Source organism: Phyllobates terribilis, unplaced genomic scaffold (genome assembly GCF_046119375.1).
Source record: "Phyllobates terribilis strain yellow unplaced genomic scaffold, ASM4611937v1 Scaffold_5__5_contigs__length_657084704, whole genome shotgun sequence".
NCBI classification, from domain to species: domain Eukaryota; kingdom Metazoa; phylum Chordata; class Amphibia; order Anura; family Dendrobatidae; genus Phyllobates; species Phyllobates terribilis.
Genome location: NW_027362765.1, coordinates 414,772,431 through 414,791,951, shown reverse-complemented (window position 1 = coordinate 414,791,951; position 19,521 = coordinate 414,772,431). Strand labels below are relative to the sequence as shown.

General features: G+C 46.1%; 1 protein-coding gene across 1 annotated transcript in view; it reads left to right on the top strand.

Moving 5' to 3' along the window:
- The window catches only part of LOC141273396 (alpha-2-macroglobulin-like), a 155,210-nt gene that overhangs the window by 66,859 nt on the left and 68,830 nt on the right, over window positions 1-19,521 (top strand). The window contains exon 26 of the mRNA XM_073685164.1: window positions 13,109-13,265. Coding sequence (XP_073541265.1) covers window positions 13,109-13,265 — 157 coding nt within the window. The remainder of the gene's footprint in view (window positions 1-13,108; window positions 13,266-19,521) is intronic.

Here is a 19,521-nt window from a genome sequence, read left to right as displayed (position 1 = left end):
TCTCAACTTCAACATCACAAATACTCCAGTCCTCAGAGGTGTCACCCCAATCGCACTTGCTTCCTCACAGCTCCCAAGTCTCCAGCTGCCCGTCTGAGTATGGGGTAACACAGAGGGTTGAGTCTGCACAGCTGTTTACTCATACTATAGCCTGGGAAACGGAGGTCTGCTCCAGAGCTTCTGTTAATCCAGACGAGGAAATGATCTGCACTGATGCCCAGAATCTTTATAAGTCGGATCCAGGACCAGATGAAGAAGGTTCTGAGCATAATGTAGACCCACGTTCCCAAACTGTAACTCCTGTTGGTGGAGACAATGATGAAGACGATGATGAGACTCAAATACCTGATTGGAGCGACAACTTGACTTTTCGGTCAGGGCAGGAAGAGGTTGGCTTTGAGGACGACGGGTGTGATAACACACAGGGTGATGATGACAAGGTTGGAGATCCCACTTACTGTCAACCCACAGTCAGCCAGTCGATGAGGTCACCCGGGCCTTTGCCTGGCCTTTGGGATGTCGCGGTGGTCGGCTCCCTGGCCCGTACCCTGGGGTCACTCTTTAAAAGGGTGGATAATTGTTAATTTTATAAGAGTTTGTGACACCACCTGTGGTATCTGGTGAGAAGCACCAGCGCTGCAGCAGTCCACTGAGGCCCGTGATAAGGCAGCTCGATGGTATAGCTCCCCACAGGTGAAGCTAGGTCTCAGGGCAGCGTATGCAGGGGGAATGCAGGACAGGCGAGACCCAGCTGGGTCAGAGCAAGAACGGAAACGGACACGGTAGTCACTTCAGTACCTTTTACTGGAGGAAATTCAGGCACATCCTGGAGCACTGTAGGGTGAAGGGTGCATATCAGGATCCTCCCCAATGAGCGGGTGTAGGGCCTCCTGTTTCTTGCCTCTGCGCAGTAAGTTTCTGACCTGCCTGGAGCTAGGCCTAACTTTGTCTCTGTCCTGCGCTGGCTGACCTTGTGGTAGGGCCTTCTCTTGAAGTTCACGCTCCCAGTATGCGGGGCCTAAGCGTCTCCTGGCTCTGTTACGTATCAGCACCTTAGCGATCCTGGGACTTGTAGTTCTCCAGGGATTCCGGTTATGCCTTACTGGGTCATAGAGATCCCGGTAAGCTCGGATCCGGTGTCCGGTAAATGCTTCGGGGTGAGCTGGTTAAGCTCCTCTGCCCCTTATGTACTAACTCGCCACTCGCCTTCGGCCTACTCGGGCCCTCAATATGCTATACACACTAACGGCAGCTTGCCGCGCTTCACCGATCTTATGACGCCGGCACACCTTAAGCTCTATCTGGGCTCCCTGAATCTAGCTAGCAGGAGCCTCGTGCTCCACTGCTGAACTATTAACTGAGTTCTCTAGACTAGACTGAGCTCCACTGCAGACTGACCTCTCTTAGGCTTCTCTACTGCAGGAACTCTTCAGAGGAACTGAACTGCCTAGCTCCACCTTCCCTATTTATATCCCTAACGGGCTCCCTCTGCTGGTCTGAGGTGGAAGGTGGAGATGTGTGAATGTTTATGGGGGCCTCTTGTGAAGGATTCCATCAATACACTCTTCTAGGATCTGTGATACCAAGCGCAGCGGGGCGTCACAGATGCTATTGACGACGAGGTTAGGTTGCGCCTTCCTGGACAGAGACGGAGTACTGGAAGCACATCAACAACTGCATCCTCAACCACAACTCCGCCTCTGACCACAAGTCGTAGTGGCTCTTCAGGTCGCATGGGCTCTAAGCCTTGCATAGCCTGGGCATTTATTCAGATCGATAAGGATGACCCAACTCGTGTTATCTGTAATATTTGTCACCAAAAGCTAAGTAGAGGCCAAAAAATCCATAGTTTGAGTACTTCATGCATGTACCGTCACATGGATATGAAGCATAAGTTGCAGTGGGAAGCTCACTGTGCTACAATGCGGCCTAGCAGGCTGGGCCAACCACCGTCTGCCCCATCTTGTGCATCCGCGGCCTCTTCATCCTCTGTGACTGGGGGGACAGCAGTCACACATGTTTTTGGACGCAGACCTGCCACCTCTTTACCTGCAACAGCCAGTGTGATTGGCAGGTCGTCAGTTCATTGGGAAGTGGAAACACCTGCTGGTGTTGAGAGCTCTCTGACATCGAGAGCACCACCTTTGGATCAAGGCAACCTAACATGTCCGCCTGCATCTTCCTCACAGACCGGCAGTTTGCCAGGGACACCCTACTCAACCCCGTCAAAGCACAACAGCCAGCCCTCGGTCCCTCAGATGTGGACAAGTAAAAGACCATTTCCTCCTAGCCATGAGAAAGCTAAGAGGTTGAATTTCACCATCTGCAAGCTGTTGGCTACAGAAATGCTGCCTTTCCGCCTGGAGGACACAGTGGATTTTTGAGACCTTATGTCCGTCGCAGTGCCCCAGTACCAGATGCCCAGTCGGCACTACTTCTCAAAGAAAGGTGTGCCTGCGCTCCACCAGCATGTCGCACACAACATCACCGCTTCTTTGAGAAACTCTGTGTGTGACAGGGTGCATTTCACCACAGACACTTGGACGAGTAGGCATGGACAGGGGCGTTACATGTCGCTGACAGGGCACTGGGTAACTATGGTGACAGCAGGACAAGGGGCTGCTGTCCAAGTCTTGCCGTCCCCGCGAGTTGTACGTCAATCCTCTTTATCTAGAAGTTCCTCCACTGCTTCTGCCTCCTCAACCTCCTCTCGGTCTTCCACCTGTACCCAAAGCCTGTCTGGTAATGCCACCTGCTTTCTAACTGCGCACCTCCTTACTATGCTGGCAGCAGGGCTCAACGGCATCAGTGTTTACTTTGAAATGTCTGGGAAATGTGAGTCACACAGCTGAGGACTTGTGGGCAGCTCTGGAGACCCAGTTTCATGAATGGTTGTCTCCACTGGACCTGCAACCAGGGAAGGCCGTGTGCGACAATGCTGCAAACCTGGGTGCGGCCCCTCGCCGGGGCAATGTTACACACGTGCCTTGTATGGCTCACGTGTTGAACCTGGTTGTCCATAAATTTTTAGCCCACTATCCCGGACTAGATGGCCTTCTGCAGAGGGCACGGTCGCTGTGTGCTCACTTCCGCCGTTCGCATCCCGCAGCTCAACGACTTACATCTCTACAGAAGTCGTTGGGCCTGCCAGTTCACCGGCTGAAATGCGATGTGCCGACACGGTGGAATTCAACTCTGCACATGTTGCAGCGACTGTGGCAGCACCGACAAGCCCTGGTGCAATAGTTTCTGACGTATAGCCTGGGCCAACGAGATCCAGAGGTGGGGCAAATCACACAGCAGGAGTGGTCTCAGATCAGGGACCTATGAAGTTGACGCGCCCCCTGGGCCGTGGGGTACCCGGAGCCGGGCCGGTAGACGCTGGGGGTTGTAGTCATTGTGGCGGTGACCCGGTCCGTGACCCAGGGCGGTCAATCCAACGGTAATTTGTATATATGGATTTTAGAATGTCCGACTACGCCACCTGTGGAGTGCGGCCAAAGGGGCCGCCGCTGCGGAACAGTCCTCTGAAGCTGGTGGTTTTGCTGCAATGGTATTATTACTCACCACAGGAAGAGTGTAGCTTCAGGGCAGTGTGGGTGGATGATGGTGGTTGTAGTGCAGGGAGTCAGTAATGAACACAGAGTCCGTGTGATGCAGTCCCAAGATCTTTACTCACAGTTGTTGCAGTCCAGATTACAGGTACCAGAGCTATCTCACCCGTCGTGCTGTGCGTACTCAGTGAGGGGCTCAGTCCACCCCCAGATACCTCCGGAGTACTTAGCAGGACCCCCTTCTGTGTGTCCTTTCTCTGGCCTTCTCCCTGCACCTCACACCCAGTGACACTTCTATCCGGTATCCTCGGGCCTTGGCGGGCGACTTGTGTTCCGTCCCCTGGGTCCTATGTGGCTACCTTCTTAGTGAGACTGGTGTGGACTTTTGCCTGCAGTACATGAAATGCTGCAGCCTCCGGTTTCTAGTTGAGCCTTGCTGTTTCTCCTCTAGTTGAGGGACCGGTTCCCCTTAACTGGCCTGACCCCTCTACCTCCTGGTAGCAGCGGGAGTACAGGTGGCCTTCTGCACGGCCCGTAGCCCTAGGGTCCCTTTGGTTCCTGAGCCTTCCTGCTCCCACTCCTCTCTTCTCTCCTTCAGTCCTGGGCCTCCCAGGCTAGGCCCGCCTCCGGAGCAGAGCTCATGCCGAGCCTCTGCTCCTGTCACTTTTCCTCCTCTGACTGGCTTGCTCTTTCTAAGATGGCTTCCTATTTATACTCTCCCTGTCATGTGCTCCCCTAAGCTGCTCCCCTAAGCACCCACTACATAGGATCCTCCCACCAGCTAGGGACCTGGGACTGTGCTCTCCCTTAGGAGCAAGCTCGCCCTAACCCCACTGCGGGTATGTGTTGGATGCAGGTGTTAGGGTCCCGAGCCATACGCCTTCCTTACCTGAGGGTGAGATACCACACCTCTGGGTGAGATGCAGTAACTCTGTGGTGACTGCACCCTCAGGGGCGCCACACACCTTTCTGCACAGTTTTGAAATGGCGACGAAGATGTTTAGTGCTGACGACGATGCTATTATCAGCATAACTATTCCGGTGATTTACATGCTGGAGCACACATTAAACAGAATTCAGAGTCAGGTGGTCGGACAAGAGGAGGTGGAGGAAGTAGAGGAGGAGTCGTATGCGGAAGGGATAACATCTCCAAGGTCCAGACGGTTGGCAGCACCAAGGAGGCAGGCATGGGAGGGTGGGGGAGAGGGATTAAACAGGGCGCATGGTAGCAGCCAAACTGTTGAGGAAGGTGCAGGAGCCGAGGAAGAAGTGGAGGATGAACTGGCGATGGGCATGGAAGACTCATCAGATGAGGGAGACCTTGATCACATTTCTGTTGTGCGAGGTTGGGGGGAGAGGGCAGAGGAAAGAAGCATGATTCTTACCTCGCTACCAACACAACAAGGACTTGGTCCTCCTGGATGCGCAAGACACATGAGTGCCTTCTTGCTGCACTACCTGCAACATGACCCTCAGATTGCAGAATTCGAAGTAATCTCGACTACTGGGTTGCCACACTCTTAGATCCCCGGTACAAAAGTAAATTTGCCGAAATAATTCCTGCCATAAAAAGGGATTGACGCATGCAGGAGTATCTGCAGACGCTGTTGCAGAACCTTACATGTGCTTTTCCACAAAACACCAGTGGTGCACGAAGTGAATCTCACAGTTCTAACTTGCCAACCGCGGGACTGTCGAGTCTTCATCACTCAAACCGTAACAGTAACACAGTATCTGCTGGTAACAGCAATTTTGTGAAATCGTTTCACCACTTTTTTAGACCATCCTTTGCAAGGCCACAGGAGACAAGAAGTCTGACACATAGTCAATGCCTAGAGAAGATGGTGCAGGAGTATCTCCAAGTGAACATCGAAGCCATGACTGTGTCACTGGACCCTTGCTCATTTTGGTATTCCAATCTGGAAAAATGGCCGGAGCTCGCCACTCACGCCTTGGAGATCTTGTCATGCCCTGCAGCCAGTGTTCTCTCTGAACGTGTGTTCAGCGCTGCTGATGGTGTGCTGACAGATAAGCGCACGCGGCTGTCCACTGAGAATGTAGACAGACTCACGTTCATAAAGATGAACAAATCATGGATTCGCAAGGACTTTTCTAATCCTGTGTTATCCTTGGGAGGCTAAAAGCTTGAGGATTTGGTAATATCACCTCACCAACCGTTTTAAGCAACTGTGGGGCAATTGATGCCACTTAACCCTAGAACGCATGACCATAAAAATCTACACTTTCATATACCTGGGGCCTTTTAGGCCCGTGTGCAAATAACATTGAATAACTCAAACTCAAATGACAAACAACTATATACATGAAGAATACCTAGAGTTTCAAAATTCTAACTAAAGTAATCTTGCAGAAAATAGAAAACAATTAACAGGGCGGGACTGCGAGGCCCCAGGTATGCGTTCTAGGGTTAAGTGGTGTCTGTGCCACAATTTTGGGAAAAAATGGAAACTCTTTTTGGAGTCCCCTTGCTGTGTCTTACGTGACGTTGGCATCGTCAATTCCAGGTGGGTTGGGTCGCTCCCCCCCCCCTTTTAACTGTAAGAAACTACATACACTATGGCTTGGGGTAACACAGATAATTGAGTCTGAAGAGCTGTTTACTCAGAGGTCTGCTCCAAATCTTCAGTGTCTGCTAGTCAGCGTAGAATTTTTAACTGCATCTAGCCTAGGCAATACTTTGGGCGTAGTAGCCCAGCTGCGAAGCAAGCTGCACTGTCTGTGTATCTAATAAGAATTTTTAAGTGCATCTAGCCTAGGCAGACTGTGGGGACCCCCAACCAAACCCAGACGCTCAGCCCCCCTACCGCCCCCCTTTCCTTGACAATACAATAATGTAACTCTTACAACTGGATGGGTGAGGATCGGTCACAGCTTTATTAACTCTTTATACTCATTCCATTAGAAAGACATTTTATTTCTAAAATAATTCAGCTTGTTGCAGCATGCCCTGGGTCTCCACTCCGGCAACTTGGCCAACAAGTGTAACTCTCCAACATGTCCTTTCTATTTCCAGGCCACGGAGGATCCTGCGTACTCGTATGCAGGACTCTGACCCCCACCCATCACTCTTAACGCTTGTTCCACTCCGTCCTGGAGTCCTGACAGGAATATGTCCAGTCCAATATCCATTAAGTGAACACCGTCGGGCCGTATGAGGCCTGCTTTATCTCCTTCCAGTTGTCGGTGTCGTACCACTACACCGCCTCTGTCTCTTCTAAATTTTGCCATCCGAATATTTATTACCCGCCTTGTCCGTTCGATGGCCGTGATGTCTCGCGCACCTTGCCATACCGCTATCGGCACAATCTCTGACCATACTATAGTTAGTTTTGTGAAAAATTCTCTGAAGCGCTCAGTGTCTAGTTTCATTATTGCCATTAGTTATGCGCTCTTGTGATGACCTAGGTTGTTTCCCCCGGCCTGTATAACTAAGATGACCAGACATCTTGCCTCTCTCCCTACCTTGATTACCTCCATTAGTACCTGTGGCCATAGCAGGCCTCTAATACCTCTCCAGTTGAAATATGTGTTATGAAACTCTAATTTCCTCCCGCCTGGGCGGACTTTCGCCCTTTAATCTGCCCAATATATATACGAGTGGCCTATCACCCACACTGTTGGCTTAGCGTCACCTGTAAAAGAAACAAACCACGTTAGGATAACAAGTCCGGTCTTATGTATCTTGCCAAACACGTGGATCACCATCTCTCTATCCTCTGAACTTCCGTTTCTGACAGTCCTGCTCTTGCTGCTTCTGTGGCCGCGCCTATGCGGAATGAGTGTGTCCCGTAATCTTTGGGGTGGTTCCCTGCCGATGTTATGCATTTATTAAATATAGCTTGGAACTGGTATCTTGATAATGGCGTCCCATCAATGTGTGATAGGAACAAATTACTTTGTGATCTGATGGTTAGATATGGTTTTACTATTGTTACCCGACTCAGTGTACCGTTTGTGGGTTGTAAAAGTACCCAAGTGCCCCTGCCCGCTGGAACCATTTTCGATTTGTGTATGCGTAGACGTATTGCATTATTGCCTATGACTACGTCCTGGTGTAATAAGCCTCCACTGGTGCTAATTTTGGATTGAGGGACTAATTCGCTTATGCATAGCGCCCCGAAGAAGGCGATCACAAATGCAGTAGACAGTAGTGTTGCTTCAAATTGTGAGTGTCATGTTAATGGTGTTAGGGATATGATGTGAGAAATCAGTTTTAGTGACACGGGACGGGACGTCTACACTCCTGACTTGGCTGACCCCTTTTCCACCCTTTTATGGATTGTCTGATGATGAATCTTTGTCACATCTTCCCAATTCAGTAGTTGGAAGTGAAATGCTACTCCGGTCAGACACCGCTGCGCTGACGCCCCTGATATGCCCCTCATCATTAGCTGGTGGAGAAATTCTATGGTGACTTGTGATCTGGCTTGTTCACATTGATCAAACCCGTCTGCCTGCTACTAGTCGTGTCCACTCTTCCCATGCCTTACCGTATGCTTGCCACGTCGCTCTGATTAATGGCATCAACTATTCGCCACTAGATCCCATAGGGAAGGTGGGCAACTGTTGTCCCGATGGGTGGGCATTGTGGAAGAGCTCTGTGAAAATCTGCCAATTGAATTGTTATAAAGCGTTAGCAGCAGCTTTAGACCCCTCAGCATAGTGGCTAGCGCGGACCCATACATTGTGTTTTAGGCACAGGAATGCTAGCCTGGGTAGTAGGCCTAGCACTGGGAGAGACGATGATGCCATCTTATTAATGCAGTGCGCTAAGCTGGTGTTTTTTGTTATGAAGCGTATATTTTTGTAAGCGAGGAGCGCGCCCCATATTTCTATTGCTACCACTATTGGGAAGAAAAATTATTTTCAGGGCTAGATGCAGCGAAAAATTATTATTAATTGAAAAGCTGGTGGAGCTTGGTATAGATGGCCTAATACAATGAGACCCACACACTGCTAGAAGGCCAAATATTTTTTCAGAGTTAGATGCAGAAAAAAATTATATTCAGTTTGCAACCTGATGGAGGTCAGTATAGATGGACTAATAGAACAAGTCCCACACACTGCTAGAAGGCCAAATATTTTTTCAGAGGTAGATGCAGACAAAAAATTATTTTGAATTTGCAACCTGATGGAGGTCAGTATAGATGACTAATAGAACAAGTCCCACACACTGCTAGAAGGCCAAATATTTTTTCAGTGCTAGATGCAGAAAAAAATTATATTCAGTTTGCAACCTTATGGAGGTCAGTATAGATGGACTAATAGAACAAGTCCCACACACAGCTAGAAGCCCAAATATTTTTTCAGAGGTAGATGCAGAAAATAATTATATTCAGTTTGCAACCTGATGGAGGTCTGTATAGATGGATTAATAGAACAAGTCCCACACACAGCTAGAAGCCCAATATTTTTTCAGAGGTAGATGCAGAAAAAAATATATTCAGTTTGCAACCTGATGGAGGTCTGTATAGATGGATTAATAGAACAAGTCCCACACACAGCTAGAAGCCCAATATTTTTTCAGAGGTAGATGCAGAAAAAAATATATTCAGTTTGCAACCTGATGGAGGTCAGTATAGATGGACTAATAGAACAAGTCCCACACACTGCTAGAAGGCCAAACATTTTTTCAGAGCTAGATGCAGAAAAATATTATATTCAATTTGCAACCTGATGGAGGTCAGTATAGATGGACTAATAGAACAAGTCCCACACACAGCTAGAAGGCCAAATATTTTTTCAGAGGTAGATGCAGAAAAAAATTATATTCAGTTTGCAACCTTATGGAGGTCAGTATAGATGGACTAATAGAACAAGTCCCACACACAGCTAGAAGCCCAAATATTTTTTCAGAGGTAGATGCAGAAAAAAATTATATTCAGTTTGCAACCTGATGGAGGTCAGTATAGATGGACTAATAGAACAAGTCCCACACACTGCTAGAAGGCCAAACATTTTTTCAGAGCTAGATGCAGAAAAATATTATATTCAGTTTGCAACCTGATGGAGGTCAGTATAGATGGACTAATAGAACAAGTCCCACACACAGCTAGAAGGCCAAATATTTTTTCAGAGGTAGATGCAGAAAAAAATTATATTCAGTTTGCAACCTGATGGAGGTCTGTATAGATGGACTAATAGAACAAGTCCCACACACAGCTAGAAGGCCAAATATTTTTTCAGAGGTAGATGCAGAAAAAAATTATATTCAGTTTGCAACCTGATGGAGGTCTGTATAGATGGATTAATAGAACAAGTCCCACACACAGCTAGAAGCCCAATATTTTTTCAGAGGTAGATGCAGAAAAAAATATATTCAGTTTGCAACCTGATGGAGGTCTGTATAGATGGATTAATAGAACAAGTCCCACACACAGCTAGAAGCCCAATATTTTTTCAGAGGTAGATGCAGAAAAAAATATATTCAGTTTGCAACCTGATGGAGGTCTGTATAGATGGATTAATAGAACAAGTCCCACACACAGCTAGAAGCCCAATATTTTTTCAGAGGTAGATGCAGAAAAAAATATATTCAGTTTGCAACCTGATGGAGGTCAGTATAGATGGACTAATAGAACAAGTCCCACACACTGCTAGAAGGCCAAACATTTTTTCAGAGCTAGATGCAGAAAAATATTATATTCAATTTGCAACCTGATGGAGGTCAGTATAGATGGACTAATAGACCAAGTCCCACACACAGCTAGAAGGCCAAATATTTTTTCAGAGGTAGATGCAGAAAAAAATTATATTCAGTTTGCAACCTTATGGAGGTCAGTATAGATGGACTAATAGAACAAGTCCCACACACAGCTAGAAGCCCAAATATTTTTTCAGAGGTAGATGCAGAAAAAAATTATATTCAGTTTGCAACCTGATGGAGGTCAGTATAGATGGACTAATAGAACAAGTCCCACACACTGCTAGAAGGCCAAACATTTTTTCAGAGCTAGATGCAGAAAAATATTATATTCAATTTGCAACCTGATGGAGGTCAGTATAGATGGACTAATAGAACAAGTCCCACACACAGCTAAAAGGCCAAATATTTTTTCAGAGGTAGATGCAGAAAAAAAATATATTCAGTTTGCAACCTTATGGAGGTCAGTATAGATGGACTAATAGAACAAGTCCCACACACAGCTAGAAGCCCAAATATTTTTTCAGAGGTAGATGCAGAAAAAAATTATATTCAGTTTGCAACCTGATGGAGGTCTGTATAGATGGATTAATAGAACAAGTCCCACACACAGCTAGAAGCCCAATATTTTTTCAGAGGTTCATGCAGAAAAAAATATATTCAGTTTGCAACCTGATGGAGGTCAGTATAGATGGACTAATACAACAAGTCCCACACACAGCTAGAACCCCAAATATTTTTTCAGAGGTACTGTAGATGCAGATACAAATTATTTTTAATTTGCAACCTGATGGAGGTCAGTATAGATGGACTAATACAACAAGTCCCACACACAGCTAGAAGCCCAAATATTTTTTCAGAGGTAGATGCAGAAAAAAATATATTCAGTTTGCAACCTGATGGAGGTCAGTATAGATGGACTAATACAACAAGTCCCACACACAGCTAGAAGCCCAAATATTTTTTCAGAGGTACTGTAGATGCAGATAAAAATTATTTTTAATTTGCAACCTGATGGAGGTCAGTATAGATGGACTAATACAACAAGTCCCACACACAGCTAGAAGCCCAAATATTTTTTCAGAGGTACTGTAGATGCAGATACAAATTATTTTTAATTTGCAACCTGATGGAGGTCAGTATAGATGGACTAATAGAGAAAGTCCGACACACTGCTAGAAGGCCAAATATTTTTTCAGAGCTAGATGCAGAAAAAAATTATATTCAGTTTGCAACCTGATGGAGGTCAGTATAGATGGATTAATAGAACAAGACCCACACACAGCTAGAAGCCCAAATATTTTTTCAGAGGTAGATGCAGAAAAAAATATATTCAGTTTGCAACCTGATGGAGGTCAGTATAGATGGACTAATACAACAAGTCCCACACACAGCTAGAAGCCCAAATATTTTTTCAGAGCTAGATGCAGAAAAAAATTATATTCAATTTGCAACCTGATGGAGGTCAGTATAGATGGACTAATAGAATGATGCTATGCCCAAAAGATTTTACTTCACTAGGTGCAGTAAAAAAATTGGTATTCTATACACAGGTGGTATATCTTGCAACACAGATAGGCTACTCCACTGACTAACACACTCTGCAATAGGCCAAAAAGGATTAGCTTTGCTAGATTCAGCCAAATGCTGTGAAAAAAACTTGCACAGCACTGGCACATACCTGCCTGGCAAAAACTGATAGGAACTGATGTAACCTAGTCCTGAAAAGGACTCCAATTACAATTAGTCTTTACTCCCACAACCTATCTATTTAAGAGCACAGACCTCCCTGATAAAAGTCGTAGGAAATGCTGTAAACTAGTCCTTAAAAGGACTGCAATCACAACTATTCCCTACTCCCAAGCTATCTGTATATTTGTGCGAAAATTGGCTTGAAATTAACAAGGTATAGCGCACACAGCAACAGCGGTGCCGTCTAACACGCAGCTGCAGCAGTGAGAAAATGGTGGCGACGGGGAAAATGGCTTGGTCTTATAGGGCAAGGACATGTGACATACACTGCCAATCACAAATGCCCTTGCTTGTGTGAAAAAAAGCACTTCGCTCCGTGTGTGCGCTGCTGATAGGCTGACAGATTGCACCTCCCCACTGCAAATGCGGGAAAGAGAAAAAAAAATGGAGATCTTCATTGTTCCTGCAGAGATCCATCCCCTGCCCCTCCCCCCACCCCGCTGTACACTCAAACTGCGTATTAACATTAATTTTCATCATTACTGAGAAAAAATCCAGTTATGATTTTGGTGCACGAACAGTTATCGAACATAACCTCGAACAGCCGAATTTTTCTCAAATTGTTCGTGTTCGCCGAACGGCTCGAACACCGCCCAAAACAGCTCGAATTTGAGATTGGCGAACAGTTCGAGTAGAACAACGCTCATCTCTAGTTATAATCACCTCACTGCTGACATCAGGGTTTGGCTGCAGCTTTCATGTGAATAACGTTCAAGTTGTCATCACTAGTACTACAAGACTATTACATTATTTTGGGCTGTTATTGCATTTTAGGGGTTATCAATTCTAGAATAATATTTATCTAAAAATACAGAGATAATCTCTATAATGACAAAATAAACATTACTTACCTGTTGAAGTCCTGTAGAGATATCAATTATCTCTTGTGGCCACTACATCATCAGTTTGATGAAGCCCGCATTGAGCTGAGGGCCATTACTCATTTTTGAATCAGATCAAATTATAGAAAATAGTGACACATGGCAGTTGCTAAAGAATTAGAATTCATAAGGTTATGAGTTGTGCTCATTCATGCTCTTGATAAAAAGTTTTTGTAAAGTTTGTAAAAGTAATTGAGTCATGTTTTGTGATTGCATAGAAAATTGATTATGTATACAAATTCACTATATTTCTTCAGGTTGACTGGATTTGTAGTGAAGTCCTTTAGCAAAGCTCGACCCTATATCTTCATAGATGAAAGTCACCTGCACCACTCCTTCTCATGGTTGAAAAAGAACCAAGAAGACACCGGATGTTTCCGAAGTGTGGGAAGACTCTTCAATAATGCGATGAAGGTAGGCCTATTATAGATTAAGACCGGTTTGACATGTCCGTAAAATACGGTCCGTGCTCAGATCAGAATACCAGGATAGTTTCCTGGTCTGATCTAACTGTGAGGTATGTCAATGAGGGAGTAGGTCAGGTCAGAAGATCTAGTGAGCACAGATCATGTCTTGCGTATGCATGAAACCAGCCTAATCTCCAGAAATAAATTTAAAAAAAGCCATGGTACAAATGTAAAGGCTCTGAAAGAAGATTCAAAGGAGACTCATGAAGACAACTTTGTTACTCCTTTCCCCAGCTTCCATTTTTTTTTTGTACTTTTGATTTTGTGTCTTTCATTTGTTTCCAATGAGCCACAACTTTTTTTTTAATATTTCCATAAATTTAGACCACAATGCATTGTAATTATAAAATTCACTTTGCAGTTAAAATACAATTTTAATCTACGGGCAATTCTGCTGGTCAGCACAATCATGACGATACAAAATGCATATGTTTTAGATCTTATCTTAATCTAAAAATTGACCGTGCTGCCATAATTAATTATATTAATACTCCAAAGAATGAGCTGTGTGAGGGTCTCAATTTTCTTAAAGGGAACCTGTCACCTTTTCATGCTGCCAAAAACACTGGCAACATGAATCATTGCCTGATTGCTGCCAGGTGTGTTTCTCTAAAACGATTTAGCATTTCACAGAAAACAAAGTTTAAAAAGCTGGAGACCATAAAAAGAGACTTGACTAGTCCAGTGGCATCGCTGGTTGGCTTGTCTCTGCCCCACTCCAGATGATTGACAGATCTGTCCTATGTGTGTAAATAGGGAAAGAACTGTCAACTGGAGTGATGTGGGGAGAAGCTCTTCAAACTATGTTGTCTCTGAAATGCCATAGAGTTGCAGAGAAAGGCATACCTAGCTGCAATCGCTCAGCTAGTTCTGATTCATGCTGCTTGTAGTTTGGACAGCATGAATTGACTGATAGGTTCCTTTTAATCCCTTCTCCACATATGACATACAGTGGGTATGGAAAGTATTCAGACCCCTTTTAAATTTTTCACTTTTTGTTTCATTGCAGCCATTTGGTAAATTCTAAAAAGTTCATTTTTTTCTCATTAAAGTATACTCTGCACCCCATTTTGACTGAAAAAAAACAGAAATGTAGAAATTTTTGCAAATTTATTAAAAAAGAAAAACTGAAACATCACATGGTCATAAGTATTCAGACCCTTTGCTCAGACACTCATATTTAAGTCACATGCTGTCCATTTCCTTGTGATCCTCCTTGAGATGGTTCTACTCCTTCATTGTAGTCCAGCTGTGTTTAATTAAACTGACAGGACTCGGTTTGGAAAGGCACACACCTGTCTATATAAGACCTCACAGCTCACAGTGCATGTCAGACCAAATGAGAATCATGAGCTCAAAGGAACTGCCCAAGGAACTCAGACAGAATTGTGGCAAGGCACAAATCTGGCCAAGGTTACAAAAGAATTTCTGCATTACTCAAGGTTCCTAAGAGCACAGTGGCCTCCATAATCCTTAAATGGAAGAATTTTGGGACCACCAGAAGTCTTCCTAGACCTGGCCGTCCAGCCAAACTGAGCAATCTAGGGAGAAGAGCCTTGGTGAGAGAGGTAAAGAAGAACCCCAAGATCACTCTGGCTGAGGTCCAGAGATGCAGTAGGGAGATGGGAGAAAGTTCCACCAAGTCAACTATCACTGCAGCCCTTCACCAGTCGGCCCTTTATGGCAGAGTGGCCCGACGGAAGCCTCTCCTCAGTGCAAGACATATGAAAGCCCGCATAGAGTTTGCTCAAAAACACATGAAGGATTCCCAGACTGAGAAATAAGATTCTCTGGTCTGATGAGAAGAAGATAGAATTATCACCAAAAAGTTCTAAGTGGTATGTGTGGAGAAAACCAGGCACTGCTCATCACCTGTCCAATAAAACCCCAACAATGAAACATGGTGGTGGTGGCAGCATCATGCCATGGGGGTGTTTTTCAGCTGCAGGAACAGGATGATTGGTTGCAATTGAATTAAACATGAATGTGGCCAAGTACAGAAATATCATAGATGAAAACCTCTTCCAGAGTGCTTTGGACCTCAGACTTGGCCGAAGATTCACCTTCCAACAAGACAATGACCCTAAGCACACAGCTAAAATAACAAAGGAGTGGCTTCAGAACAACTCTGTGACCATTCTTGACTTGCTCAGTCAGAGCCCTGACCTAAACCCAATTGAGCATCTCTGGAGAGACCTGAAAATGGCTGTCCACCAACGTTCACCATCCAACCTGACAGAACTGGAGAGGATCTGCAAGGAAGAATGGCAGAGGATCCCCAAATCCAGGTGTGAAAAAGTTGTTACGTCATTCCCAAGAAGACTCATGACTGTACTAGCTCAAAAGGGTGCTTCTACTCAATACTGAGCAAAGGGTCTGAATACTTATGACCATGTGATATTTCAGTTTTTCTTTTTTAATAAATTTGCAAAAAATTCTACATTTCTGTTTTTTTTCAGTCAAGATGGGGTGCAGAGTGTACTTTAATGAGAAAAAAAAATGAACGTTTTAGAATTTACCAAATGGCTGCAAAGAAACAAAGAGTGAAAAATTTAAAGGGGTCTGAATACTTTCCGTACCCACTGCAACTGTACGTCATGTGGTTCCCGCAAATTGACGTAGTCATGGCAACTGGAGGTCAAATAATAAAGCCATGCCAGGAACCTGGTCTAAAAGGTGTTTTGTCAGTGTAATACTGACAGGTATAATGCATTGCAATGCTGGTGCATTGCAATGCATTAAACCAGTGATCAGAGTAATAAAAGTTAAAGTAAAAAGTAAAAAAAAATAGTTTAAAAAAATTGTGAAAATATTTTTAAAAAAATCACCCAAAAAAAAATACTATTCAAATAAATACATATATTTATCTAAAAGCAAAAATGTACTCATGTTTTGTATTACCACATCCAGAACGACCTGATCTATAAAACTGTCATAGTATTTAACCCTTTCAGTGTACACTATAAAAAATAAATAAAAACGTGGAAAAAAACATAAGCTTTTTCACGATACCGATGAAAAAAAGGTGGAATAAAATGTGATAAAAAAGTTGAATATAAATAAAAATGGTACCACTAAAAACATCAACTTGTCCCTCAAAGAAACAGTCCGCTGTACAGCTGCATGAGCAGAGAAATGAAATAGCTATAGCTCTCAGAATAAACCGATGCAAAAACATTTATTTTTCTTCTAAAATAGTTTTTATTGTGTAAAAGCGGCAAAACATTAAAAAATTATATAAATGTGGTATCGCTGTAATCGTACTGACTCGAAGAATAAACTGTCATCACTTTTGCCACATGTGGAACGGCATAAAAAAAAAACAAGCAATTCCTGAATTGTTGGTTTTTGTTCATTCTGCTTCGCAAAAAGCGGAATAGAAAGCAATCAATAAATGTTATGTAGCCAAAATGGTACCAATCAAAACTTTAATTCATTATGCAAAAAGCAAGCCCTCAAATGACTCTGTAGGAAGAAATCTAGAAAAATTATAGCTCTCAAAATATGAAGCCGCAAAAACTTGTTTTTGTAAAAAAAGCGTTTTTTAGTGTGTGACAGAGGCCAAACATAAAAAAAAAAACAATATAAATCTGATATTGTTGGAATCTCACTAACCTGAAGAATAAAGTTGTCAAATCAGTTATATTGCACGGTGAACAGCATAAAAAATAAATAAAACCAATTCTTCACCTGCTATTGATTTGTTTAGTCTGCCTGCCAAAGATCTCAGTAAGACTATTGTAGCGCTGGCGTCCCTGCCCTCTGCTAGGCAGGGACGCTGCTCCCCTCACCGCTCTGTTCCGTGCCCGGCGTCCTCTCCCCGCTCTGCTGTCAGCGCGCGCTCCTTCCCGGCGTCCCCCTCCCGCTCTGCTCTCAGCGCGCGCTCCTTCCCGGCCCCTGTGCTTAGGGCGCGCGCGCGCGCGCTCCCCTCCTCTTAAAGGGGCCGCGCGCGCCGTCCTAAGGAGTCCCCGGCCAATGGCCGGAGGACTTCATCATATATAAGGCACCTCCTCCAAAATGGAGGTGCCCGAGCAATGTTGTTTGCACCTGTGTCTCACCTGTGCTTCAGCCCTCAGGTCCCGTTGCCAGTTACCTGCCAGTTACCTGCCAGTTTCCTGCCAGTTTCCTGCTAGTTACCTGCCTGATTCCTGCCTGAATACTTGTTACCTGCCTGCCTGCCTGAGGTCCGACGGTCTGCCTTACAACTCCGGTCAGTCTGTCTAAGGACCAACTTGTCCGCTCACCTGGGAGCGCACATCAGCTACCTGCCTGCTTGCCTGAGGTCCGACGGTCTGCCTTACAACTCCGGTCAGTCTGTCTATGGACCAGCTTGCCCGCTCACCTGGGAGCGCTTCTCCGCTACCTGCCTGCTTGCCAGCCTGGAGGCTCCGTTGTCACGTGCTGTGACCACCAGCTATCTCAGAGACTCTTGCCCGCTCACCTGGGAGCGCTTCTCCGTTACCTACCTGCCTGCCAGCCCGGAGGTTCCGCCGTCACGTGCCGTGACCACCTGCTATTCCAGAGACTCTCGCTTGCTCACCTGGGAGCACACGTCTACCATCTGCCTGCTAGCCTACCCGGAGGTTCTGCCATCACAGGTCGTACCTACCCCTTACCCAGAGACTGCCCTGATCACTTGCCGTAACTCCCTGTCCGTTCACCCAGAGACTGCCACCCGCTCCCTTACAAGGGCCGCCCCCTTGTATAGTAGCTCAGAGGTTCCGCCTCCCGGACCCGTTACAGTTTGCTCGGGCCATGGAACCCGGTGGCACCCAAGCTCCCTCGCTCTCGGACCTCTGTCTTGAACTGTCCCGTCAGAGGTCCCAACAGGAGGCCATCCTGGGTCACCTGCGGAATGTTAATACTCGCCTGAACACTCTGTCTGATCCACCAACAACCTCCGCCAGTGCCATATCTTGCAAACCGGCAGCTCCGCTGCCCACTAATACTATGGTATCCTACCCCGGACCCCGGCTCTCTGCACCTCCTCGCTTCGGAGGCGACCCCGTCCAGGCTCGGGGCTTCATAAATCAGTGCACCCTGCACTTTGAACTTTTGTCCCATCAGTTTAATTCCGACCGGGCCAAAATTGCCTTTATCATGTCCCATCTCACCGGGGAGGCCCTGGCCTGGCTAAATCCTCTATGGGAGAGAGGAGACCCCCTGGTGTCCAACTTGCCTGCTTTTCTCTCGGCTTTCCGGAAAGTCTTCGACGAACCCGGACGGAAGACCTCATCCGCATCCTCTCTGCTACGCCTCCGTCAGGAGGGTCTCACCGTGGGCCAATATGCCATACGGTTCCGCACCCTTGCCTCGGAGCTGGCCTGGGATAACGACGCTCTGGTATCCGTCTTCTGGGAGTGTCTGTCCGGTCGTATTAAAGATGAACTTGCTGGTCGGGACATTCCTACCTCTCTCGATGATCTAATAACCCTTGCCACCCGGATTGACCTACGGTTCCAGGAGCGTGCCAAAGAGGTCACCCGTGAGAGAAGGATTCCACGTTTAGCTCCTACTCTCCAGAAACCCGTCATTCCCTCCATCTCTCCCCAGGTACACTCTCCTGAGCCTATGCAGGTCGACCAGACCAAGATGGTCAAAACCCGTTAGGACTCACGCCGTGCCGAGGGGAGCTGCTTCTACTGTGGCAGTAAGGAGCACCGGATCCGTGCATGCCCGGAGAGGTCGGGAAACGCCTGTGTCTAGGTTCGCTCAGAGAGGTCCACCTAGACAAGAATAAATCCTCTCCATCCCTGCTGTTGTCAGTTTCGATCATCTACGGGGAGAACCGTTATTTCGAACTAGCCCAACTTGACTCTGGAGCAGCCGGGAACCTTATTTCACAGTCCCTGGTTGAGAAATACCGCATCCCCACCAAACCTCTGGCTGTACCCTTGTCTGTCGCTGCCGTGGGTGGGGGCCTCTTACCTCACCCCATTCAACTCATCACCGAATCCATTACCCTGCAGGTGGGAATGCTGCATTCTGAAAGTATCTCCTTTCATGTTCTGCCTGGACTCTCTCACGCCCTCTTGCTAGGTCTGCCCTGGCTCCAGAGACATGCACCCGTGCTAGACTGGCAAACCGGAGAGGTCCTTCGCTGGGGACAAGACTGTCATAAAACCTGCCTGGTTCCCGTCCATCCCGTCCGTCCCTCTCCTACCCCAGCTAATCTACCTGGACTTCCGATTCCTTATTGGTCT